This window comes from Oncorhynchus nerka, linkage group LG7 (assembly GCF_034236695.1).
Source record: "Oncorhynchus nerka isolate Pitt River linkage group LG7, Oner_Uvic_2.0, whole genome shotgun sequence".
Lineage (NCBI taxonomy): Eukaryota > Metazoa > Chordata > Actinopteri > Salmoniformes > Salmonidae > Oncorhynchus > Oncorhynchus nerka.
The window spans coordinates 84,683,193-84,710,668 of NC_088402.1; the positions used below are offsets into that span (position 1 = coordinate 84,683,193).

At 43.3% G+C, this 27,476-nt stretch overlaps 2 protein-coding genes across 2 annotated transcripts in view; one reads left to right on the plus strand and one right to left on the minus strand.

Annotated features, from left to right (window-relative positions):
- The window catches only part of LOC115132526 (mitogen-activated protein kinase 14A-like), a 39,633-nt gene extending 20,458 nt beyond the window's left edge, over positions 1-19,175 (plus strand). The window contains exons 2-12 of the mRNA XM_065020907.1: positions 5,810-5,939; positions 6,359-6,417; positions 11,793-11,904; positions 12,013-12,042; positions 12,144-12,191; positions 12,428-12,542; positions 12,697-12,768; positions 14,088-14,167; positions 14,299-14,377; positions 14,857-15,030; positions 15,224-19,175. Coding sequence (XP_064876979.1) covers positions 5,810-5,939; positions 6,359-6,417; positions 11,793-11,904; positions 12,013-12,042; positions 12,144-12,191; positions 12,428-12,542; positions 12,697-12,768; positions 14,088-14,167; positions 14,299-14,377; positions 14,857-15,030; positions 15,224-15,285 — 961 coding nt within the window. The 3' untranslated portion in view covers positions 15,286-19,175. The remainder of the gene's footprint in view (positions 1-5,809; positions 5,940-6,358; positions 6,418-11,792; positions 11,905-12,012; positions 12,043-12,143; positions 12,192-12,427; positions 12,543-12,696; positions 12,769-14,087; positions 14,168-14,298; positions 14,378-14,856; positions 15,031-15,223) is intronic.
- A 1,636-nt stretch (positions 19,176-20,811) lies between these two features.
- On the minus strand, positions 20,812-26,546 carry LOC115132525 (keratin, type II cytoskeletal cochleal-like). The gene is made up of 8 exons (XM_029665262.2): positions 25,795-26,546; positions 23,533-23,741; positions 23,291-23,447; positions 23,026-23,190; positions 22,641-22,766; positions 22,299-22,519; positions 22,050-22,129; positions 20,812-21,932 (listed from the first exon to the last, which is right to left on the minus strand). Exons 1-8 carry the CDS (start codon positions 26,422-26,424, stop codon positions 21,658-21,660), a joined length of 1,863 nt encoding a protein of 620 aa, XP_029521122.2. The 5' UTR covers positions 26,425-26,546; the 3' UTR covers positions 20,812-21,657.
- Between the last annotated feature and the right edge of the window lie 930 nt (positions 26,547-27,476).

Consider the following 27,476-nt stretch of genomic DNA (forward strand, 5'->3'; position numbering starts at 1 on the left):
CCCCCACAGTCTGTTGCTATTGAGAGTAAACCATTCTATCTATATCCCCCACAGTCTGTTGCTATTGAGAGTGAACCATTCTATCTATATCCCCCACAGTCTGTTGCTAATGAGAGTAAACCATTATATCTATATCCCCCACAGTCTGTTTCAATTGAGAGTAAACCATTCTATCTATATCCCCCACAGTCTGTTGCTATTGAGAGTAAACCATTCTATCTATATCCCCACAGTCTGTTGCTATTGAGAGTAAACCATTCTATCTATATCCCCCACAGTCTGTTGCTATTGAGAGTAAACCATTCTATCTATATCCCCCACAGTCTGTTGCTATTGAGAGTAAACCATTCTATCTATATCCCCCACAGTCTGTTGCTATTGAGAGTAAACCATTCTATCTATATCCCCACAGTCTGTTGCTATTGAGAGTAAACCATTCTATCTATATCCCCCACAGTCTGTTGCTATTGAGAGTAAACCATTATATCTATATCCCCCACAGTCTGTTGCTATTGAGAGTAAACCATTCTATCTATATCCCCCACAGTCTGTTGCTATTGAGAGTAAACCATTCTATCTATATCCCCCACAGTCTGTTGCTATTGAGAGTAAACCATTCTATCTATATCCCCCACAGTCTGTTGCTATTGAGAGTAAACCATTATATCTATATCCCCCACAGTCTGTTGCTATTGAGAGTAAACCATTCTAACCATATCCCCCACAGTCTGTTGCTATTGAGAGTGAACCATTCTATCTATATCCCCCACAGTCTGTTGCTATTGAGAGTGAACCATTCTATCTATATCCCCCACAGTCTGTTGCTATTGAGAGTGAACCATTCTATCTATACCCCCACAGTCTGTTGCTATTGAGAGTAAACCATTCTATCTATATCCCCCACAGTCTGTTGCTATTGAGAGTAAACCATTCTATCTATATCCCCCACAGTCTGTTGCTATTGAGAGTGAACCATTCTATCTATATCCCCCACAGTCTGTTGCTATTGAGAGTGAACCATTCTATCTATATCCCCCACAGTCTGTTGCTATTGAGAGTGAACCATTCTATCTATATCCCCCACAGTATGTTGCTATTGAGAGTAAACCATTCTATCTATATCCCCCACAGACTGTTGCTATTGAGAGTGAACCATTCTATCTATATCCCCCACAGTCTGTTGCTATTGAGAGTGAACCATTCTATCTATATCCCCCACAGTCTGTTGCTATTGAGAGTAAACCATTCTATCTATATCCCCCACAGTCTGTTTCAATTGAGAGCAAACCATTCTATCTATATCCCCACAGTCTGCTGCTATTGAGAGTAAACCATTCTATCTCTATCCCCCACAGTCTGTTGCTATTGAGAGTAAACCATTCTATCTATATCCCCCACAGTCTGTTGCTATTGAGAGTAAACCATTCTATCTATATCCCCCACAGTCTGTTGCTATTGAGAGTAAACCATTCTAACTATATCCCCCACAGTCTGTTGCTAATGAGAGTAAACCATTATATCTATATCCCCCACAGTCTGTTTCAATTGAGAGTAAACCATTCTATCTATATCCCCCACAGTCTGTTGCTATTGAGAGTAAACCATTCTATCTATATCCCCCACAGTCTGTTGCTATTGAGAGTAAACCATTATATCTATATCCCCCACAGTCTGTTTCAATTGAGAGTAAACCATTCTATCTATATCCCCCACAGTCTGTTGCTATTGAGAGTAAACCATTCTATCTATATCCCCCACAGTCTGTTGCTATTGAGAGTAAACCATTATATCTATATCCCCCACAGTCTGTTGCTATTGAGAGTAAACCATTCTATCTATATCCCCCACAGTCTGTTGCTATTGAGAGTAAACCATTATATCTATATCCCCACAGTCTGTTGCTATTGAGAGTAAACCATTCTATCTATATCCCCACAGTCTGTTGCTATTGAGAGTAAACCATTCTATCTCTATCCCCACAGTCTGTTGCTATTGAGAGTAAACCATTCTATCAGTCCCCCACAGTCTGTTGCTATTGAGAGTAAACCATTCTATCTATATCCCCCACAGTCTGTTGCTATTGAGAGTAAACCATTCTAACCATATCCCCCACAGTCTGTTGCTATTGAGAGTGAACCATTCTATCTATATCCCCCACAGTCTGTTGCTATTGAGAGTGAACCATTCTATCTATATCCCCCACAGTCTGTTGCTATTGAGAGTAAACCATTCTATCTATATCCCCCACAGTCTGTTGCTATTGAGAGTAAACCATTCTATCTCTATCCCCCACAGTCTGTTGCTATTGAGAGTAAACCATTCTATCTATATCCCCCACAGTCTGTTGCTATTGAGAGTAAACCATTATATCTATATCCCCCACAGTCTGTTTCAATTGAGAGTAAACCATTCTATCTTTATCCCCCACAGTCTGTTGCTATTGAGAGTAAACCATTATATCTATATCCCCCACAGTCTGTTGCTATTGAGAGTAAACCATTCTATCTATATCCCCCACAGTCTGTTGCTATTGAGAGTAAACCATTCTATCTCTATCCCCCACAGTCTGTTGCTATTGAGAGTAAACCATTCTATCTATATCCCCCACAGTCTGTTGCTATTGAGAGTAAACCATTATATCTATATCCCCCACAGTCTGTTGCTATTGAGAGTAAACCATTCTAACCATATCCCCCACAGTCTGTTGCTATTGAGAGTGAACCATTCTATCTATATCCCCCACAGTCTGTTGCTATTGAGAGTGAACCATTCTATCTATATCCCCCACAGTCTGTTGCTATTGAGAGTGAACCATTCTATCTATATCCCCCACAGTCTGTTGCTATTGAGAGTAAACCATTCTATCTATATCCCCACAGTCTGTTGCTATTGAGAGTAAACCATTCTATCTATATCCCCACAGTCTGCTGCTATTGAGAGTGAACCATTCTATCTATATCCCCCACAGTCTGTTGCTATTGAGAGTGAACCATTCTATCTATATCCCCCACAGTCTGTTGCTATTGAGAGTGAACCATTCTATCTATATCCCCCACAGTCTGTTGCTATTGAGAGTAAACCATTCTATCTATATCCCCCACAGACTGTTGCTATTGAGAGTAAACCATTCTATCTATATCCCCCACAGTCTGTTGCTATTGAGAGTGAACCATTCTATCTATATCCCCCACAGTCTGTTGCTATTGAGAGTAAACCATTCTATCTATATCCCCCACAGTCTGTTTCAATTGAGAGCAAACCATTCTATCTATATCCCCCACAGTCTGTTGCTATTGAGAGTGAACCATTCTATCTATATCCCCCACAGTCTGTTTCAATTGAGAGTAAACCATTCTATCTATATCCCCCACAGTCTGTTGCTATTGAGAGTAAACCATTCTATCTATATCCCCCACAGTCTGTTGCTATTGAGAGTAAACCATTCTATCTATATCCCCCACAGTCTGTTGCTATTGAGAGTGAACCATTCTATCTATATCCCCCACAGTCTGTTGCTATTGAGAGTAAACCATTCTATCTATATCCCCCACAGTCTGTTGCTATTGAGAGTAAACCATTCTATCTATATCCCCCACAGTCTGTTGCTATTGAGAGTAAACCATTCTAACTATATCCCCCACAGTCTGTTGCTAATGAGAGTAAACCATTATATCTATATCCCCCACAGTCTGTTTCAATTGAGAGTAAACCATTCTATCTATATCCCCCACAGTCTGTTGCTATTGAGAGTAAACCATTCTAACTATATCCCCCACAGTCTGTTGCTAATGAGAGTAAACCATTATATCTATATCCCCCACAGTCTGTTTCAATTGAGAGTAAACCATTCTATCTATATCCCCCACAGTCTGTTGCTATTGAGAGTAAACCATTATATCTATATCCCCCACAGTCTGTTGCTATTGAGAGTAAACCATTATATCTATATCCCCCACAGTCTGTTTCAATTGAGAGTAAACCATTCTATCTATATCCCCCACAGTCTGTTGCTATTGAGAGTAAAGCATTATATCTATATCCCCCACAGTCTGTTGCTATTGAGAGTAAACCATTCTATCTATATCCCCCACAGTCTGTTGCTATTGAGAGTAAACCATTCTATCTCTATCCCCCACAGTCTGTTGCTATTGAGAGTAAACCATTCTATCTATATCCCCCACAGTCTGTTGCTATTGAGAGTAAACCATTATATCTATATCCCCCACAGTCTGTTGCTATTGAGAGTAAACCATTCTAACCATATCCCCCACAGTCTGTTGCTATTGAGAGTGAACCATTCTATCTATATCCCCCACAGTCTGTTGCTATTGAGAGTGAACCATTCTATCTATATCCCCCACAGTCTGTTGCTAATGAGAGTAAACCATTATATCTATATCCCCCACAGTCTGTTTCAATTGAGAGTAAACCATTCTATCTATATCCCCCACAGTCTGTTGCTATTGAGAGTAAACCATTATATCTATATCCCCCACAGTCTGTTGCTATTGAGAGTAAACCATTCTATCTATATCCCCCACAGTCTGTTGCTATTGAGAGTAAACCATTCTATCTCTATCCCCCACAGTCTGTTGCTATTGAGAGTAAACCATTCTATCTATATCCCCCACAGTCTGTTGCTATTGAGAGTAAACCATTCTATCTCTATCCCCCACAGTCTGTTGCTATTGAGAGTAAACCATTCTATCTATATCCCCCACAGTCTGTTGCTATTGAGAGTAAACCATTCTATCTATATCCCCACAGTCTGTTTCTATTGAGAGTAAACCATTATATCTATATCCCCCACAGTCTGTTGCTATTGAGAGTAAACCATTCTATCTATATCCCCCACAGTCTGTTGCTATTGAGAGTAAACCATTCTATCTATATCCCCCACAGTCTGTTGCTATTGAGAGTAAACCATTCTATCTATATCCCCCACAGTCTGTTGCTATTGAGAGTAAAGCATTCTATCTATATCCCCCACAGTCTGTTGCTATTGAGAGTAAAGCATTCTATCTATATCCCCCACAGTCTGTTGCTATTGAGAGTGAACCATTCTATCTATATCCCCACAGTCTGTTGCTATTGAGAGTGAACCATTCTATCTATATCCCCACAGTCTGTTGCTATTGAGAGTAAACCATTCTATCTATATCCCCCACAGTCTGTTGCTATTGAGAGTAAACCATTCTATCTATATCCCCCACAGTCTGTTGCTATTGAGAGTGAACCATTCTATCTATATCCCCCACAGTCTGTTGCTATTGAGAGTGAACTATTCTATCTATATCCCCCACAGTCTGTTGCTATTGAGAGTAAACCATTCTATCTATATCCCCACAGTCTGTTTCTATTGAGAGTAAACCATTCTATCTATATCCCCCACAGTCTGTTGCTATTGAGAGTGAACCATTCTATCTATATCCCCCACAGTCTGTTTCAATTGAGAGTAAACCATTCTATCTATATCCCCCACAGTCTGTTGCTATTGAGAGTAAACCATTATATCTATATCCCCCACAGTCTGTTGCTATTGAGAGTAAACCATTCTATCTATATCCCCCACAGTCTGTTGCTATTGAGAGTGAACCATTCTATCTACATCCTCCACAGTCTGTTTCTATTGAGAGTAAACCATTATATCTATATCCCCCACAGTCTGTTGCTATTGAGAATAAAGCATTCTATCTATATCCCCCACAGTCTGTTGTTATTGAGAGTAAACCAGTCTATCTAGTCTGAGACATAATTGTTATATCCAGCACTAATGTACTTTGTCTTCTGACCTTGTCTCATTTATTAGTTCTGCTATTGACCAGCAGACCAAGGAGAAGGTGGCCATTAAGAAGCTCTATCGTCCATTTCAGTCCCTGATCCATGCTAAACGGGCCTACCGGGAACTACGACTGTTGCGCCACATCCAGCATGACAATGTAAGTACTTGTTACCTACTATTATAGTTGGATATCTGAGATGCGCTCCCCTAGACAGAGATTCCAGTCACTCAAAAATGTAGAGGCTTTTCATTACAATGCAGTAATTGTCATTCTACAGTACTTCACATCAGAATAATTTGCAGTCCAATGGACACTATTCAGCATCCAGTTGTATTGCTTTGCCTCTTTCCTATGTGTTTATTTATGTTTAGGGGAAAGGAGTAGCGGCCGTTATGGGCCAGTGTTTTCACTCAACACTTCACAGTGCACATATTCCTAGAGAACTGTTCATCAGGCCCACTTATTCTGTTACGGGCGATGAATAAGTCTCACTGCAATGTATAATGTGCGTGTGCTCACTTATCGTGGGAATAAACCCTTCCATTCCTCTTCTACTCCCTGTTGTTTTCCTAAAGGTGATCTGCCTCCTTAATGTCTTCACACCTGATTTCTCCCTGGAGAAATTTCAGACATTGTGAGTGGTGAGCTGTGAATAGCATTCCTCTGCCAGTTGTCTCAGCTTGTTGAGACAGGCTGCTCAGAGTGTATCTTGGACTTTTAATTTCATAGTGTGTGTTTTCTGTTTGTGTTTGTGTGTGTCTGTATCTGTGTGTGTGTGTGTGTGTGTGTGTGTGTGTGTGTGTGTGTGTGTGTGTGTGTGTGTGTGTGTGTGTGTGTGTGTGTGTGTGTGTGTGTGTGTGTGTGTGTGTGTGTGTGCTTGCTTGCAGGCGTGCAGGTTTGTTCATGTTTGTTGGGTATGTGATATGTTCTCATATCTGAGAAAAAACATAGATTTGATGTCTGGTTTAGGATTCTTACCACGAGACACAGTATATGATGTACCCTGCATTATTTTGTCATGTTATTATACACCTGCAGCACTTTTAGTTGTAGGTGGTAGAATTAGTACATTATGTTTTGTATCATTCCATATCCCTGCTTGTATTCTCTGCCACAGTTACATGGTGATACTGTTTGTATGTGGCTACTGCTCCCCCCCACACCACCCCTCTATCTCCTTCATGTCACAGTTACATGGTGATACTGTTTGTATCTGGCTACTGCCCTCCCCCCCCACCCCACCCCTCTATCTCTTTCATGTCACAGTTACATGGTGATACTCTTTGTATGTGGCTACTGCCCCCCCTCTCTCTCCTTCATGTCACAGTTACATGGTGATACTGTTTGTATCTGGCTACTGCCCCCCCACCCCACCCCTCTATCTCTTTCATGTCACAGTTACATGGTGATACTCTTTGTATCTGGCTACTGCCCCCCCCTCTCTATCTCCTTCATGTCACAGTAACATGGTGATACTGTTTGTATCTGGCTACTGCCCCCCCCTCTCTATCTCTTTCATGTCACAGTTACATGGTGATACTGTTTGTATCTGGCTACTGCCCCCCCCCCACCCCACCCCTCTATCTCTTTCATGTCACAGTTACATGGTGATACTGTTTGTATCTGGCTACTGCCCCCCCCCCTCTCTATCTCCTTCATGTCACAGTAACATGGTGATACTGTTTGTATCTGGCTACTGCCCCCCCCCTCTTTCATGTCTCAGTTACATGGTGATACTGTTTGTATCTGGCTACTGCCCCCCTCCTCTCTCCTTCATGTGACAGTAACATGGTGATACTGTTTGTATCTGGCTACTGCCCCCCCTCTCTCTCTCTCCTTCATGTCACAGTTACATGGTGATACTGTTTGTATCTGGCTACTTCCCCCCCCTCTCTCTCTCCTTCATGTCACAGTTACATGGTGATACTGTTTGTATCTGGCTACTCCCCCCCTCCTCTCTCTCCTTCATGTCACAGTTACATGGTGATACTGTTTGTATCTGGCTACTTCCCCCCTCCTCTCTCTCTCCTTCATGTCACAGTTACATGGTGATACTGTTTGTATCTTGCTACTTCCCCCCCCCCCTCCTCTCTCTCTCCTTCATGTCACAGTTACATGGTGATACTGTTTGTATCTGGCTACTGCCCCCCCCCTCTCTCTCTCCTTCATGTCACAGTTACATGGTGATACTGTTTGTATCTGGCTACTGCCCCCCCCTCTCTATCTCTTTCATGTCTCAGTTACATGGTGATACTGTTTGTATCTGGCTACTGCCCCCCTCCTCTCTCCTTCATGTGACAGTAACATGGTGATACTGTTTGTATCTGGCTACTGCCCCCCTCTCTCTCTCTCTTCATGTCACAGTTACATGGTGATACTGTTTGTATCTGGCTACTTCCCCCCCCTCCTCTCTCTCTCCTTCATGTCACAGTTACATGGTGATACTGTTTGTATCTGGCTACTCCCCCCCCTCTCTCTCTCTCCTTCATGTCACAGTTACATGGTGATACTGTTTGTATCTGGCTACTTCCCCCCCCTCCTCTCTCTCTCCTTCATGTCACAGTTACATGGTGATACTGTTTGTATCTTGCTACTTCCCCCTCCCCCCTCCTCTCTCTCTCTCTTCATGTCACAGTTACATGGTGATACTGTTTGTATCTTGCTACTTCCCCCTCCCCCCTCCTCTCTCTCCCTTCATGTCACAGTTACATGGTGATACTGTTTGTATCTGGCCACTGCCCCCCTCCTCTCTCTCTCCTTCATGTCACAGTTACATGGTGATACTGTTTGTATCTGGCTACTGCCCCCCTCTCTCTATCTCTTTCATGTCACAGTTACATGGTGATACTGTTTGTATCTGGCTACTGCCCCCCCCCCACCCCTCTATCTCTTTCATGTCACAGTTACATGGTGATACTCTTTGTATCTGGCTACTGCCCCCCTCTCTATCTCCTTCATGTCACAGTAACATGGTGATACTGTTTGTATCTGGCTACTGCCCCCCCCCTCTCTATCTCTTTCATGTCTCAGTTACATGGTGATACTGTTTGTATCTGGCTACTGCCCCCCCTCCTCTCTCCTTCATGTGACAGTAACATGGTGATACTGTTTGTATCTGGCTACTGCCCCCCTCTCTCTCTCTCCTTCATGTCACAGTTACATGGTGATACTGTTTGTATCTGGCTACTTCCCCCCTCCTCTCTCTCTCCTTCATGTCACAGTTACATGGTGATACTGTTTGTATCTGGCTACTCCCCCCTCTCTCTCTCTCTCCTTCATGTCACAGTTACATGGTGATACTGTTTGTATCTGGCTACTTCCCCCCCTCCTCTCTCTCTCCTTCATGTCACAGTTACATGGTGATACTGTTTGTATCTTGCTACTTCCCCCCCCCCCCCTCCTCTCTCTCTCCTTCATGTCACAGTTACATGGTGATACTGTTTGTATCTGGCCACTGCCCCCCCCCTCTCTCTCTCCTTCATGTCACAGTTACATGGTGATACTGTTTGTATCTGGCTACTTCCCCCCTCTCTCTCTCTCTCCTTCATGTCACAGTTACATGGTGATACTGTTTGTATCTGGCTACTGCCCCCCCTCTCTCTCCTTCATGTCACAGTTACATGGTGATACTGTTTGTATCTGGCTACTGCCCCCCTCTCTCTCTCTTCATGTCACAGTTACATGGTGATACTGTTTGTATCTGGCTACTGCCCCCCTCTCTCTCTCCTTCATGTCACAGTTACATGGTGATACTGTTTGTATCTGGCTACTGCCCCCCCCCTCTCTCTCTCTCCTTCATGTCACAGTTACATGGTGATACTGTTTGTACCTGGCTACTGTCCCCCCTCTCTCTCTCTTCATGTCACAGTTACATGGTGATACTGTTTGTATCTGGCTACTGCCCCCCCCTCTCTCCTCCTTCATGTCACAGTTACATGGTGATACTGTTTGTATCTGGCTACTGCCCCCCTCTCTTTATCTCCTTCATGTCACAGTTACATGGTGATACTGTTTGTATCTGGCTACTGCCCCCCCTCTCTTTATCTCCTTCATGTCACAGTTACATGGTGATACTGTTTGTATCTGGCTACTTCCCCCCTCTCTCTCTCTCCTTCATGTCACAGTTACATGGTGATACTGTTTGTATCTGGCTACTGCCCCCCCTCTCTCTCCTTCATGTCACAGTTACATGGTGATACTGTTTGTATCTGGCTACTGCCCCCCCCTCTCTCTCTCCTTCATGTCACAGTAACATGGTGATACTGTTTGTATCTGGCTACTGACCCCCCCTCTCTCCTTCATGTCACAGTAACATGGTGATACTGTTTGTATCTGGCTACTGCCCCCCCTCTCTCTCTCTCTCCTTCATGTCACAGTAACATGGTGATACTGTTTGTATCTGGCTACTGCCCCCCTCTCTTTATCTCCTTCATGTCACAGTTACATGGTGATACTGTTTGTATCTGGCTACTGCCCCCCCTCTCTCTATCTCTTTCATGTCACAGTTACATGGTGATACTGTTTGTATCTGGCTACTGCCCCCCCCTCTCTCTCTCTCCTTCATGTCACAGTTACATGGTGATACTGTTTGTATCTGGCTACTGCCCCCCCCCCCCCCCTCTCTCTCTCTCCTTCATGTCACAGTTACATGGTGATACTGTTTGTATCTGGCTACTGCCCCCTCTCTCCTTCATGTCACAGTAACATGGTGATACTGTTTGTATCTGGCTACTGCCCCCCCCTCTCTTTATCTCATTTACATTTACATTTAAGTCATTTAGCAGACGCTCTTATCCAGAGCGACTTACAAATCTCCTTCATGTCACAGTTACATGGTGATACTGTTTGTATTTTGCTACTTCCCCCTCCTCTCTCTCCTTCATGTCACAGTTACATGGTGATACTGTTTGTATCTGGCTACTTCCCCCCTCCCCTCTCTCTCCTTCATGTCACAGTTACATGGTGATACTGTTTGTATCTGGCTACTTCCCCCCCTCTCTCTCTCCTTCATGTCACAGTAACATGGTGATACTGTTTGTATCTGGCTACTGCCCCCCCTCTCTCTCTCCTTCATGTCACAGTTACATGGTGATACTGTTTGTATCTGGCTACTGCCCCCCTCTCTCTCTTCATGTCACAGTTACATGGTGATACTGTTTGTATCTGGCTACTGCCCCCCCCCTCTCTCTCTTCATGTCACAGTTACATGGTGATACTGTTTGTATCTGGCTACTGCCCCCCCCCCCCCTCTCTCCTTCATGTCACAGTTACATGGTGATACTGTTTGTATCTGGCTACTGCCCCCCTCCCCCTCTCTTCATGTCACAGTTACATGGTGATACTGTTTGTATCTGGCTACTGCCCCCCCTCTCTCCTTCATGTCACAGTTACATGGTGATACTGTTTGTATCTGGCTACTGCCCCCCTCTCTCCTTCATGTCACAGTTACATGGTGATACTGTTTGTATCTGGCTACTGCCCCCCCCTCTCTCCTTCATGTCACAGTTACATGGTGATACTGTTTGTATCTGGCTACTGCCCCCCTTCTCTCCTTCATGTCACAGTTACATGGTGATACTGTTTGTATCTGGCTACTGCCCCCCTCCTCTCTCTCCTTCATGTCACAGTTACATGGTGATACTGTTTGTATCTGGCTACTGCCCCCCCCTCTCTCTCTCCTTCATGTCACAGTTACATGGTGATACTGTTTGTATCTGGCTACTGCCCCCCCTCTCTCTCTCTCTCCTTCATGTCACAGTTACATGGTGATACTGTTTGTATCTGGCTACTGCCCCCCCTCTCTCTCTCTCTTCATGTCACAGTTACATGGTGATACTGTTTGTATCTGGCTACTGCCCCCCTCCTCTCTCCTTCATGTCACAGTTACATGGTGATACTGTTTGTATCTGGCTACTGCCCCCCCTCTCTCTCTCTCCTTCATGTCACAGTTACATGGTGATACTGTTTGTATCTGGCTACTGCCCCCCTCCTCTCTCCTTCATGTCACAGTTACATGGTGATGCCCTTCGTTGCTGAGGATCTCGGTAACATCATGAAGAGGAGGAGATTGACTGATCGCGTCATCGTTTACCTCTTCTACCAGCTTCTATGTGGCCTCAAGGTGTTTACTACCACTCATTAAGTGTATACACAGGCCTTTAAATAATGCTATTACCAATGTGAAAATGATTCATCAAAAATGTATATTTTTCTATTTTTCTACCCTTAGTATATCCATTCTGCAGGGATCATCCATCGGGTTTGTATTAGGCTCTTATCAATATACATGAAACACATTTCTAAGTACATTTGAGTGACCAGATCGTATAACATCCTACAATACTTTGCTTTATTCTTTAGGACCTAAAACCTGGCAACCTCGCCGTGAACGATAACTGTGAATTGAAGGTAAATAAGAATTTGGCAACAACCTGCATGTCCATGTATTTATAATACTGTACTTTTCATTTTATAACCTTCAGACAGTGAGAGAAATGTAATTTACTTGATTTAGAAAGATGCCACACGGGTGTTTAAAGACTACACTTTATTGTTTGATTGTTGTGATTAAATATAAGCCTCTCTTTTAATAACCTTTACCTCACTTTTCCTTCACATTCCCTCGCTTTCTCTTTCTATCTCAGATTCTGGACTTTGGTCTAGCGAGACATGCAGAGAGTGAGATGACGGGCTATGTGGTGACACGCTGGTACAGGTCACCAGAGGTCATCTTCAACTGGATGCACTATAGCCAGTCAGGTGACCTATCGCCAACACACAATGAAAACCATGTCATGTATTTTGGGCTTCACTTTCCTTGCATTGCAACACTTCTAGGGTTATCTTACTCTTGTACTATTGGCTCATTGGTATCTCATGTGTTATATATTGTGTGTGTCTGTCTCCCTCTCAGTGGACTTGTGGTCAGCAGGCTGCATTTTGGCTGAGATGATCACAGGCCAGGTTCTGTTCCCAGGCAAAGACAGTATCCTCTAATGTTCCCTCTGACACTTCCACTGTAAAACTCACTCATTATACATCAACACAAACACATATGTTCTGTACCCCATCCAGTGCATATTAATGATGTACTTATCATTTAGTTATCTGATGAACTTATCATTTAGTTATCTGATGTACTTATCATTTAGTTGTCTGATGTACTTATCATTTAGTTGTCTGATGTACTTATCATCTAGTTATCTGATGTACTTATCATCTAGTTATCTGATGTACTTATCATCTAGTTATCTGATGTACTTATCATCTAGTTATCTGATCTACTTATCTTATCATCTAGTTATCTGATGTACTTATCATCTAGTTATCTGATGTACTTATCATCTAGTTATCTGATGTACTTATCATTTAGTTGTCTGATGTACTTATCTTGTAGGTATCTGGTGTTGTTAGCATGTAGTTATCTGGTGTAGTTATCATGACGTTATATGGTGTAGTTATCATGCAGTTATCTGATGTAGTTTTCATGAAGTTATCTGGTGTAGTTATAGTGTAGTTATCTGATGTAGTTATCATGCAGGTATGATGAAGTTATGTGATGTAGTTATCATGAAGTTATCTGGTGTAGTTATCTGGTGTGGTTATCAGGAAGTTATCTGAAGTAGTTATATGGTGTAATTATCATGTAGTTATCTGGTGTAGTTATCATGCAGTTATCATGAAGTTATCTGGTGTAGTTATCAGAAAGTTATCTGGTGTAGTTATCATGTAGTTATCTGAAGTAGTTATCTGGTGTAATTATCATGTAGTTATCTGATGTAGTTATCATGCAGTTATCTGATGTAGTTATCATGCAGTTATATGGTGTAGTTATCAGGAAGTTATCTGGTGTAGTTATTATGCAGTTATCTGGTGTAGTTATCTGATGTAGTTATCTGATGTAGTTACCATGCAGTTATCAGTTGTAGTTATCTGGTGTAGTTACCTGGTGTAGTTATCTGGTGTAGTTACCATGCAGTTATCTGTTGTAGTTATCTGGTGTAGTTAGTTATCTGGTGAAGTTATCTGATGTTGTTTTCTGATGTAGTTATCATATGTAGCTAGTATACAGTTATCTGGTGTAGTTATATTGTGGTTATCTGATGTAGTTATCGTGTAGTTATCTGGTAGTTATCAGGTGTAGTTATCATGTAGTTATCTGATGTAGTTATAGTAGTGCACAAAGTACAACACCAATCATGCAATCAGACTGTTCACTGATCATTACTGTAACTATTTTGCTTGAAACTGTTTCCACTGTCTGCCTTTGTGTGTCTCTACCCCCTCCTTGACCATCCTGTTCAGGCATTGACCAGTTGAAGAAGATCCTCCACGTAACAGGAACACCACCGTCCTCCCTGCTGCAGAAGATGCAGAGCAAAGATGTAGGCCTACTGTCATCTCAGTCTAATGGCAACTATTCAGCTTGCAATGATTCAATGTAGCTTGGTGTTGAAGTCACAAGTTATGGTCAGTATGGGATTGACAGTTGAACATTGTTGGTATTGTCTTGTAGGCTCGTTCATATGTGCAGGGTCTCCCTATCCAAAAGAAGAAAAACTTTAAGGAAGTCTTTCCCTCCTTGGATGTAAATGGTGAGTTGGTCTATCTATCATTATTTTGCTAAATGGAACATTCTGCATGGTGGTTATGAATATCCAGTTCTTCAGTGATGTTTTTCTGCTTTGTATTGAGAACAGTTGAGGGCTGTGATGACTCTACTTCATGCTCTATTTCTTAATATATACTGGGTCGTTTGAGCCCTGAATGCTGATTGGTTGACAGCCGTGGTATATCAGACCGTATACCACGGGTATGACTAAACATTTATTTTTACTGCTCTAATTACATTGGTAACCAGTTTAAAATAGCAAGAAGGCACATTGGGGGTTTGTGGTATATGGCCAACATACCACGGGCTAAGGCCTGTATCCAGACACTCCGTGTTGCGTCGTATGTTAGAACAGCCCTTAGCCGTGGTATATTGGTCATATACCACACCACCTTGGGCCTTACTGCTTAAATGCCTACCTCTCTCTCTCTCTCTTCATGTCCTGTGTGTACCTCTGTCCAGCGGTGGATCTGCTGGACAGCATACTGCTGCTGGACCCAGACACCAGGATGACAGCTAAAGAGGGCCTCTCACACCCCTACCTCTCTGAGTTCCATGATCCAGAATCTGAACCCGACTCCCCACCGTACGACGACTCCTTTGAAAGCATGGAGCTTGACGTGGGAGAGTGGAGTAGTGAGTATATCTTACCTATGACTGATTACCTTGTTGTACATGTTGATGGGATTTATCCTGAATTAACCACTGCGTTTAGAGCCCTACACTTACAGTTCTGCAAAGTTTCCCTTTTAGGAAATTCAATTCTAAAATACTGTATGGTGTGCTTCATGTGGTAAAATTAAAAAAATATTGACTCTTTTCCTGTTAGGTCTGATCCACATGGAGATTATGACTTTTGACCCCAGAAACCCCAGTGCCACTGCAATGTAGCGGACAGACACAACAGAACACTGGCTCCCCCATGGCTCCCCCATGGCTCCCCCATGGCTCCCTCATGGCTCCCCATGGCTCCCCCATGGCTCCCCCATGGCTCCCACATGGCTCCCCCATGGCTCCCCCATGGCTCCCCCATGGCTCCCTCATGGCTCCCCCATGGCTCCCCCATGGCTCCCCCATGGCTCCCTCATGGCTCCCTCATGGCTCCCCCATGGCTCCCACATGGCTCCCCCATGGCTCCCCCATGGCTCCCTCATGGCTCCCCCATGGCTCCCTCATGGCTCCCTCATGGCTCCCCCATGGCTCCCCCATGGCTCCCCCATGGCTCCCTCATGGCTCCCCCATGGCTCCCCCATGGCTCCCCCATGGCTCCCCCATGGCTCCCTCATGGCTCCCTCATGGCTCCCCCATGGCTCCCCCATGGCTCCCCCATGGCTCCCCCATGGCTCCATCTTATAAAAAGCATCACATTTCACAACATGGTTTCATGACTTCATGAAACATGATACTGGAAAAAGTGGCGCCGAAGGAGATGGCTGTCTTTTTACGATCCCGTAACTAATTGTGCGATTGTTTAAAAGCATTGTTGGTTAAGGGCTTGTAAGTAAGCATTTCACAGTGTTGTATTCGGCGCATGTGACAAATACAATTTGATTTGATTTGGTATGTCATCATTTTTATGGATCCCTCATGTTTTAAGGGTAGGTAATGGTTTTAACTTGTTTTAAGGTATACATTTTCAGAATGCTTCGTAAAAATGAATATGAATGATGTACAACCTTTGAATATATTAGTAGTATTATCATATTAAATATAGTAACGTGGTAATCAAACACACCATTTGCATGTTTATCCAATCTATGTATGAACAATGTTTTTATCATGACTGAGTAAAACCTCATACCTCAAATCAATCTCATCTATGAACACATTTTCATCTCTGACTCAATTAGCATTTTCCAAAATTAAGCATGTTTTGGTATCTTAACTGAAAATGTATGTTTGATGCCAGAAAACTACATCTCAATCAATAAATCCACATAGTGTACAGTAGACGGCACATGTTCAGTGTAATGTATAATGTTCTTATGCTGCCCTTTTTGTTGTTTTGTGAACGGGTTAGATAGGTCATCATTTCAGTTCTGTTACAGCAATGGTGTTAAGGTAATAAGTAAAAAATACTTTAAAGTACTACTTAAGTCATTTTTTGGGGTATCTGTACTTCGCTATTTATATTTTTGACAACTTTTACCTTCACTACACTACATTCCGAAAGAAAATAATGTACCTTTTATTCCATACATTTTCCCTGACACCCAAAAGTACTTGTTACATTTTGAATTTTCAGGCAGGACAGCAATATGGTCCAATTCACGCGTCTATCAATATAACGCATTGTCATCCCTAATGCCTCTGATCTTACAGACTCACTGCAAATACTGCATTTGTAAATTATGTCTGAGTGTTGGAGTGCATCCCCTGGCTGTCCGTCAATAAAAAAAACAAGACAATTGTGCCATCTGGTCTGCTTAATGCAAGTATGATAATTGAGTACTTTTTTCACCATTGTGTTACAGTAGATGTATGCGTGTGTTACGTTAATTAAAGTTGTCTGCCTGTATCCCACCTGCTGAAATTGAAGTAGATTAAATACATTTAAATTGAATCAGATTTAATTACATTTGAATTAATACAGTACTACTGCTTTTGTCTGTAACGATTCACTAGCATTCCAAAAAGAGGGCAATATGAATGTTTGATTGCATTGTTTTGGGTGCTATGAATGCTATCCCAATTTCCTCAGAAAACATCAATACATGGTTGATATTTCTTTTATAGTAAAGAGAAGTAACACATGTTCACACTATCTAATACTGTCAGATTCATTGTAAATCCCATTTAAAGGGACAGTTCATCCAAATTACAAAATTATATTGTTTTCCTTACCCTGTCAGCAGTTAATGGACAAGGTATGACAGCAATCATGCTTTGTTAATTTCTTTACCTGGTCACTGTTTCAAATGCTAAGTTTTTTGCATTTTTGGCTCAAATCCAATGTAAGTCATTGGTACCTATATTATAATTGTTGCTCTTTATGAACATATCATCTATAAGAAACTTCAATGAGTTGCGATACATTTTTACATGATTCGGACATGAAGAGTAAAAATGTTAATATAGGTACCATTAACTTGCATTTCATTTGTGCTACAAATGCTAAAAAGATATATTTTGAAACAGTGGCCAGGTAAACAAAACCAATGCATGGAGTGCGGTCATACCTTGTCCATAGACTGCTTACACAGGGTAAGAAAACAGTGCCATTTTGTAATTTGGATGAACTAATCCCTTTAATAACTTAGTGGTTAACTAGATTATAGTGAGGATAAATTCCTCAATGTTGTGTTACAGGCCTTGACGATGTGTCATTACATTTGGCTATTTTGTGGTTTGAAATCGAATTCTTCACAAGTCAGCTCACACTTTGACATTGCAAAGAGCCGTTCGCGTCTGATTGCATCTTGTTTTCCTGGTGGCTAAAAATTCTAATAGTTCCTTCATTTCAGTTTATGTGGCAAAACAAGAAAGAATCGTCTGGAGAATCATTGTACCATATAAACCAATGAAATATATTTTCCATAAACAAATATGTTGTATTTTCAGCTGGTGTACAAAACTGAATGTAAAAGATACAAAAACAAAACTTAGATCTATCGCTTTTTAGACTTGCTTTCAATGAGAATGACAGATCTGTAGCATGTACGCTGGGAGTCAGAAAGCAAGTGCAGGTGATGAGTTTAATAATAAACAGACCATTTGCCACAATAACAGCCACGAGTCACGTATAGACATGACACACATAGTCAAATACTGCCTGGGGACTGGAACTAAGGGAGTGACAGATATAGGGGAGGTAATCAGTGAAGTGATGGAGTCCAGGTGTGCCTAATGATGAAGCGCAGGTGTGCGTGATGATGAATGCCAGGTGTGCATAATGATGAATGCCAGGTGCGCGTAATGATGAATGCCAGGTGTGCGTAACGATGAAAGCCAGAGGTTGTAATCTGAATATAGGGGAAAAGGCCATTTCTAAACACGGCATGAGCCATTCTTACTAATCCGTTGGAAAACCAGTTAGGATTTAAGTACAACTTTTGTATTACTGAATCCTTAAGTGAGAGGGTCAATGATTTCTTATTTAATAATTTCAGCCCTCCGAAATCATATTCATTATATAAATTGTCCCGTTTAATTTTTGGTCTGTCTTGCTGTTCCAAATCAAATGTAATATTTTTTGTTCATATATTTTAAAAACAAGTTGTTTGGTATAGTCCGGGCCATAAGTACATAGGTAAACTGCGATATGACTAAAGAATTAATCAGGGTGATTTTTCAACAAATAGACAGGTGTTTACCTTTCCATGGTAGCAAGATCCTATCTATTTTTGATAACTTTCTGTAAAAATGTATTGCAGTTGGATCGTTTCTTTCGGATATGTCACGCCATGACCTTAGTATTCTTTGTTTTCTTTATTATTTTGGTTAGGTCAGGGTGTGACATGGGTGATATGTGTGTTTTTGTCTCATCTAGGGTGTTTGTACTGTCTAGGGGTTTTGTAGATTTATGGGGTTGTTTCCATCTAGGTGTTTATGTAGGTCTATGGGTGCCTAGATTGGTTCTCAATTAGAGGCTGGTGTTTATCGTTGTCTCTGATTGGGAACCATATTTAGGCAGCCATCTTCTTTGGGTATTTCGTGGGTTATTTTCTATGTGTAGTTGCCTGTGTCAGCACTCTTTAGCATAGCATCACGGTCATTTTGTTGTTTTTGTTTAAGTGTTATTTGTCTTTTTCGTCATTCAATAAAAGAATGGATTCACACCACGCTGCACTTTGGTCCGCTTCTTACGACGATCGTGACAGAATATAAATAGCGAGTATGTCCACTTCACCGTCGGGCCTTTTTATTGGTAAACTACACGGTAATGACAAATGTAAAAAAAAAATGCGATCCAATATGTAATATGGTACACTTAGGTTGGAGTCAATAAAACTAATTTTTCAACCACTCCACAAATTTGTTAACAAACTATATATTTGGCAAGTTGGTTAGGACATCTACTTTGTGCATGACACGTCATTTTTCCAACATTTGTTTAGACAGATTATTTCACTTATAATTCACTGTATCACAATTCCAGTGGGTCAGAAGTTTCCATACTTTAAATTGACTGCCTTTAAACAGCTTGTGAAATTCCACAAAATGATGTCAAGGATTTAGAAGCTTGTGATAGGCTAGTTGACATCATTTGAGTCAATTGGAGGTGTACCTGTGGATGTATTTCAAGGCCTACCTTCAAACTCAGTGCCTCTTTGCTTGTCATCATGGGAAAATCAAAAGAAATCAGGCAAGACCTCAGAAACAAAATTCTAGACCTCAACATGTTTGGTTCATCCTTGGGCACAATTTCAAAACACCTGAAGGTGAAGGAAAAAGAAAACCGCACACTGCTCTTTCCTTCACCTTCAACTGTTGCCATGCACCTTCAAAAAAGATTGCTCAGATGTGCAAGTGACTTTTTAATTTCAAACACCTGAAGGTACCATCGTTATGTTTGGAGGAAAAGGGAGAGGCTTGCAAGCCGATGAACACCATCCCAACCGTGAAGCACGGGGGTGGCAGCATCATGTTGTGGGGGTGCTTTGCTGCAAGAGGGACTGGTGCACTTCACAAAATAGATGGCTTCATGAGGTGGGAAAATTATGTGGATATATTGAAGGAACATCTCAAGACATCAGTCAGGAAGTTAAAGCTTGGTCACAAATGGGTCTTCCAAATGGACAATGACCCCAAGCATAACTGAAAAATTGTGTGTGAGGAAGGAGGCCTACAAACCTGAATCAGTTACACCAGCGCTGTCAGTAACCGAAAGCTTGATAGATCGAATCCCTGAGCTGACAAGGTAAAAATCTGTTGTTCTAACCCTTAACAAGGCAGTTAGTTACCCACTGTTCCTAGGCCATCATTGAAAATAAGAATTTGTTTTTAACTGACTTGCAAAGTAAAATAAAAAAGCCCTGGATTTCTAGCCCATTGATATTACTGTTGGATCTCATTTTAATAGCTAGCATTTCGATGGTCATAATAAACACATATGCCGATAATGGACAACCTTGTTTCACTCCTCTTGACCTTTTAATACTTTCTGACAAGTAGCCATTATTTACTATTTTACACCTAGGGTTACTATACATAACTTTAACCCATTTTATAAGAGATTCTCCAAAATTGAAATAGTCCAGGCATTTATATATCAATTCTAGTCATGCTTTATCAATGGCCTTTTCAAAATCAGCTGTGAATACCAATGCAAATACAAAGAGTTAATTTACAAGTAAGTTAACTCTTTGTGAACTTTAAAAGTGTGGTTGCTTTTAGTAACCCTATCAGCCCTGTCAATAATGTCATTGTGTCTATGTAGAACAGATATAGTAAGAAGAGAAAGAGTGAACACAAGTATTTAATAGAACTCCGATTTATTCACAATGTTTTGGTTGTACATGATCAATAACATTCAATAAATCTGGGTGTACCATTCAGAATGACAAGAAAAACACTGTTTGCAAACATCAGTGGAGAACCCATTGTCCCTATGATAGGGAGAGTTAAGAGTTAATGCTAGATTATTTACCTCAGAGCAAAGGGCGACACTTTAGTATGGCTGCTTATGTTGATCTCCTGGCAGTCCCCACAATGCATAGCAATATGGGGGCAGCGAAGCAGTGGGGATGGGGGGTTGGGAGGGGGGGTGTACTCTGTACTTGTCAGCTGTTTCAACATTGAGTGAACAGCATGGCACGTCTCTGCCAGGCCCATTTGGAGGCTACGTGTGCAAAGGGAACCTACTGTTACCTTATGAAATGCACTGTCACAGCACTGTCAACCAATATTGTGTCTCCATGACAGGCACCATCCAGCAACTAAAGACAGCCAGGCTGAATGTAGAGTGAGCAGACTCACTTCTCTGCTGCAGGTTCTCACTATCTCTCTGCCTCCATCTTTGTTGGTGTATGTTCTGAATCTGTGAGGGACAGGATACTCAGTGCAGGAATAAATCACATGAAATATTGGTCTGGAAAAGATCTGTCAGCTGCATTCAAAGTGCATCCAGTATTTCCTATCAGCCAGTAACTATGGGGCATATGCAGCTAAGGAGGTCAAACCACCCTGGGTTATAATGTAGATCAATAGATGCTCTGTGCCTGCATGTGACAGGAGGAGTTTGTAACTTGCTTTGGTTGTCGAGGAAGAGAGGGAGAGGAGGAGGTGAGGGGGAGGTGGGGACAGCCAGACAGACTTCTGTGTTTAGAAGCGTCTGGATGTGGAGGTCATGGAGGAACGGGACATGGAGACACCACCACCACCGCCGCTCATGCCGAAGCCACTGCCACCACCGCCGCTCATGCCGAAGCCACTGCCGCCGCCACCGCCGCTCATGCCGAAGCCACTGCCGCCGCCGCCACCGCCGCTCATGCCGAAGCCACTGCTGCTTTTCATGGACATGCCACTGCCACCTCCATATCCGAAACCACCACCTCCACCGCCTCCACCACCACCCATGCCGTATCCACCGCCGGAGCCTGGGAGAGGAAGATGGAAGGGGCGAAGTCAGTACTTGGACTAATCAGACCGATTGTCTTCACTGTTATCATTTTCTTGTCTAACTGAATTTGAATGCACATGTATGAGGTTCTTACCGCCGCCACCACCACCACCACTGCTGGAGGTCTGTACGTGGATGGTTGCAATTCCACCTCCAGTTCCACCTCCGGTAATCCTTTGAAGAGATTCATAGATTAGTTGACATGATCACTAAGCATATACTACAGTGAAAGAGCTGACTTCATTTAAAAGATTTTCAATTACTTGTGTTGAGCCTTTACCTTTCCTATCCATGCATTTGGTACGTTTTGTTTGACTATCTATTTATTTGATTGTGTAATTACCTGCTCTCCTCTCCTTCCAGTAGTTTCCTGTAGGTGGCGATCTCAATGTCCAGGGCAAGTTTGACGTTCATCAGCTCCTGGTACTCGCGCACCTGCCGGGCCATGTCCTGCTTGGCTCTCTGGAGGGCTTCCTCCAGGTCCTTGATGCGGAGCTTGGCGTCCTTCACCGCCATCTCCCCGCGCTCCTCAGCCTCGGCGATCTGGTTCTCCAGGTTGGCACGCTACAAGGTAAAAGAAAGACAAGATCAGAAATCAGATTGATATTTTCACTTAATGGAATATTAGTGTCGTGCCAGGCCTGATACTATTTTGTATTGGCCGTCTTTTGACAAACTACTGTACCTGTCCTTTGACGTTTTCGATCTCGTTTTGGAGACGGCTGATCATGCGGTTCAGCTCGGCCATCTCTGCCTTGGTGTTGCGCAGATCATCCCCATGTTGTCCTGCAGAGGACTGCATCTCTTCAAACTGGAGGAATAGAGGCCCAGGCATGAGTCAGTGTGAAGCCTATATGTTATTATGTACTGTACCTAATTAAAGGATATCTATAAAAATCAGTGGAGGCTGCTGAGGGGAACGGAGCGAATGGAATGGCATCTAACCATGTGTTTGATGTATTTGATACCATTCCACTCATTCCGCTCCTGCCATTACTACACACCCATCCTCCCCAATAAATGTTGCCATCAACCTCCTGTGATAGAAATATACTAAAGTCTCCTCATACCTTCTGCTTGTACCATGACTCGGCCTCGGCTCTGCTGCGGTTGGCGATGTCCTCATACTGGGCGCGCACTTCAGCCACGATGGAGTCCATGTCCAGGTTACGGCTGTTGTCCATCTCCACCACCACTGAGGTGTCCTTGATCTGGCCCTGCAGCTCACTCAGCTCCTGGAGAGAGAGAAGGAGATAGGAGGAAGTCAGGAAAGCCGTAATGTGGATAAAAATAAAAATAAATGCAAAGCTTATTGTATTTTGACATGGTCCTCACTGCTTCATAGATGGCCCTGAGGAAGTTGATCTCATCCTGAAGGGAGTCGACCCTGGCCTCCAGCTCAACCTTGTTCATGTAGGCGCCATCAACATCCTTCTTGAGGAGGACAAACTCATTCTCCACTGAGGCACGCTTGTTGATTTCATCTTCATATCTACAAAAACACATTGCATATAGTTATATGGGGCCAGTATTTAGGACAGTTAGAGCATCCATGCAACGTCTGGTGTCGAACTCACTTGTTCTTGAAGTCCTCCACCAGACCCTGCATGTTCATCAGCTCTCCTTCCAGCTTGACCTTCTCTCCTCCCAGGCCGTCCAGCTGTCTGCGCAGGTTGGCAATATAGGCCTCGAACATTGCATCGATGTTGGAGCGTGTGGTGGTCTGGTCCTGCAGGAGGCTCCACTTGGTCTCCAGCATCTTGTTCTGCTGTTCCAGGAAGCGTACCTGTGTGTTGTGATGCAAATGGAACAGTTACTATCAGGTGTCATATTTACAACTACAACCAGGGTTGCACACATCTTCCACTACAGAATACCAATCCGGGTTACGTAATATTTTATCACCTTGTATCATGTGATGTAGAAGCCACCGTGCTTCTACATCTGCATTGCTTGCTGTTTGGGGTTTTAGGCTGGGTTTCTGTATAGCACTTTGTGACATCAGGTGATATAAAAAGGGCTTTATAAATACATTTAATTGATTGATTTGATTTACATGCAATGCCATATGAGTTGCCTTGGTAACATCTCCCTGGCAACGTTAACTTGTGTATTTATTTAGTGTCTCAAGACTTGCATTCACTAAGTTAATGAAGACGGTATGCCTGTAGTTGTTTATTGGGTCTCAGACAAAGCTGCTGTTCTCCTACACCTCTGTATAAAAGGACTGACTTGCACACGCAGCCCTCTGTGGGCCCTTGTTAACAGGTACTGAGCTGAGCTCTTCCCTCAGGGCTGGGGCGGACAGGAAGACATCCATCCACTTTATATCTCTCTGTACTATGTGTGTTCTGTTCTAGTGAGGTGATGTTGCCTTGACTTGCCATAACCTGAACAAGTTTCAACAGTTTCCTGCTTACAGAAGATTCCTTCCATGTGAGGTACATGGGCGAGGCTGAACATCCCTGAGGAGGGAGGGAGTCTTAGCCTGCCACACCCGAGCCAATCCTCCCTTATTATCACCAATGGCAAGCCCCAGCAGATATCGCTGGGTTGCCCCGCCATAGCCTGAGGTGGAATGGCCTAGTGAATGAACTTGCCTGCTGCCACACCCTGTAATTATAAGACATTATTCTACAGAATCTGAGAAATACCTGCCTGAGGGCATTTACTGTGCTGTTTTGGTAAAACAAGTCTTCATTGATTTACATTTGGTTGAGTTAGGGAATTAAGGGTTTATTAAATACAAATGTTTTGCAGAAGAAAGACAAATGAGATAACTGAATTTGATCTGTTCGACCATCCAGAAAAAAAACAGGTCCGTGTCTGTGAAGAGATAAAAATATGCATTTTCCCTAACAGGGTGAGGCTAGGTGATTTCTATCTCTCCCTTGAGAAGATGTCTGATCACTATTGTCCATACCATCGTAGTCTGAAATATTAAAGTATTTAGGAACAACCTCTAACACAACTTGCTATTGATTGATAAAGTATAAGACAGATTGATAAAGTATTATTTTAGCCATATTAACTTCAAACTCTTGCAGGTGGGTCTCTGCCAGTTGTGAGGGAGAGATGGGAGAGAGGAGAAACTCTCAGGTGCACCATCAGAGACAGAGCATTCTATTGAAAGCCAGCGAGTCCCTTGCTGCTGCCATGGGAATGGGGCTATAACCTGATCCCGTCCCTCACTCCACTCAGAGTGGGCCCGTGGTTATAGGATCTGCCTGGGCTAGGGTTTCCAAACTCACCCCCCTCTAACTCACAGAGCCAGGGCAATTACAGTCTAACAAAACTACTCAAGCAGTGATGCACTTTCAGTTTCAATGCAACAGTCTGCACATTGGAACTATGACCACATGTGACAAGGTGATATGCTCCTGTTTATACATTAAAGGATACACCCTTGTTTTTACTTTAAGGCAAAGGATGCAGCCACTACATCATTCAGTGTATTTGTTTTCACAGCCAGTCCTAACTGGTTCCTATATGGTTAGGATTTCCGGGTGTTGCATAATGAGTGGCTGTGAAATATTTAATGAGCCCTACAATAGCGTACAACAGACACAGTCTTGCAGCTAGTCAAGCGTGCTATTTGCAACCTGTACCATAAAACAGTATCCCAGCCATCAATTGCTATTGCAGATACTTTGCAGTATCTCTTTGCAGTGTCTGATTTGTAGTATACTGTATCTGCATCCTGTCTATGCTGGCATATGGTAGATGATGATCAATGCAGTATATTTCATTTACTTGGACAGGCCCATAGTTATGGCATACTTAATACTTTTAACATCCTGTTAGATGGAAGGGCTTTCAGAGAATAGAACACTACTGACCTTATCAATGAAGGAGGCGAAGCGGTTGTTGAGACCCTTGATCTGTTCTTTCTCTTGGGTACGGACGGTCTGGATGTTGGGGTCGATGGCCAGGTTGAGGGGGGCTAGCAGACTTGTGTTGACTGTGACAGCTGTGATTGGGGCGAAGCCACCGCCGCCGCCGCCACCCATGCCGAAGCCTCCACCGCCGCCACCCATACCGAAGCCTCCACCACCGCCACCCATGCCGAAGCCTCCACCACCGCCACCCAGGCCGAAGCCTCCACCACCACCGCCCAGGCCGAAGCTTCCACCGCCGCCGCCCATGCTGAAGCCTCCACCTCCACCGCCCATGCCGCCGCCACCGCCACCGCCCATGCCTCCACCACCGCTCATGTAGCTGTAGCTGGAGATTCCTCCACCACCACCACCACCACCCAGGCCGAAGCCTCCTCCACCACCGCCGCCTACAGAGCGTCTAACCGACGAGCTGCTCATACGGCTGGAGCCCATGGGAACTGCTGAAGAGGAGAAGCTGGAGAAGCTTTTCCTCACACTACCGCCGCCGCCGCCACCACCGCCGGAGCTGAATCCTCTGCTGGAGCCGAAGCCTCCGCTCATGCTGCCACTGCTCTTGTAACTGATGCTCATGGCTGCAGCTCTTCTGGTCCTCTGAGGGGGGTAGTAGAAATGGAGTGAGACAGAGAGGATTGGTGGTGCAGGTGATCTCACTAAGAGGAAAGTCAAGTCCCTCTGAGTGACTGCTCTCTAGAGGCGGCTGGCTTATATTTCCCTCTCAAGGGGTGGGTCTGCATGGCACGGGGCTCCTCCCCAGCATCTGCCTGCCTCCTAGTTCTCTCACCTGCAGGCTGAGGGGTTGGAGAGACCCAGCTCGTCAGACGGGTAGCCGCTGTAAACTAATCAGGCTTCCGGCACACCCAGGTGCACACACAGAGGAATGGCAAACCCATTCAGTTATTTCTCAGAGACATGACTTTCTCATGCATATTGAAGACTAAATGTTCATCACATAATTTAATCTGGGGTTTTGTGCATGGTGATATCCAAAAAGTCAGCTACTCTTTGCATGATTGAGCAAAGACTAATATCTGCATGGACTGTATAGGATAGGATAATATATCCTGCCGGTTGTGTTGGAATTGTTGAATGTGTAACGTTTGCTGAAGAGACTGTACCATGCTTCCTAATCTCTCATCAGAAGAGGCTATCATCTCACTCATCCCCACTGAAACAGAGACTACAACTGTCTGGAAAACACAAACACTGCTCTGTTCCCTCTACTCAATGCCTCACTCACGGATACACAGACTGGATTGGTCGTCCGGGAGACTGGTCGTATCAAAATACCTGAGAATAGTTCAATGTTTTGTTCACATCCATCAGTGTTTGTTAGGATCTGTGACATTTTTATATAGAGGTTGATAAATCCCTAACTACAATGTAGGTTTCATCTCTGCAGCATGACCCTAAGGGTTATTCTTACACCGTAGTGGGGTGACAAATGTATGGCACTACATTCTGTAGGTGGTGTTGCTGTGCTGGGAGGAATGTAACTGCCTGACTCTGTCTCAGCCTGTCTCTTGTATGTTTAATGTCTTGGTTACAGGGAGTTGTTCTGGAGTTACTCTTGATCTTGGTCGAGGGAATGACAAAAGTTTGAAAAAGAGCTGAACTGTTGGAGG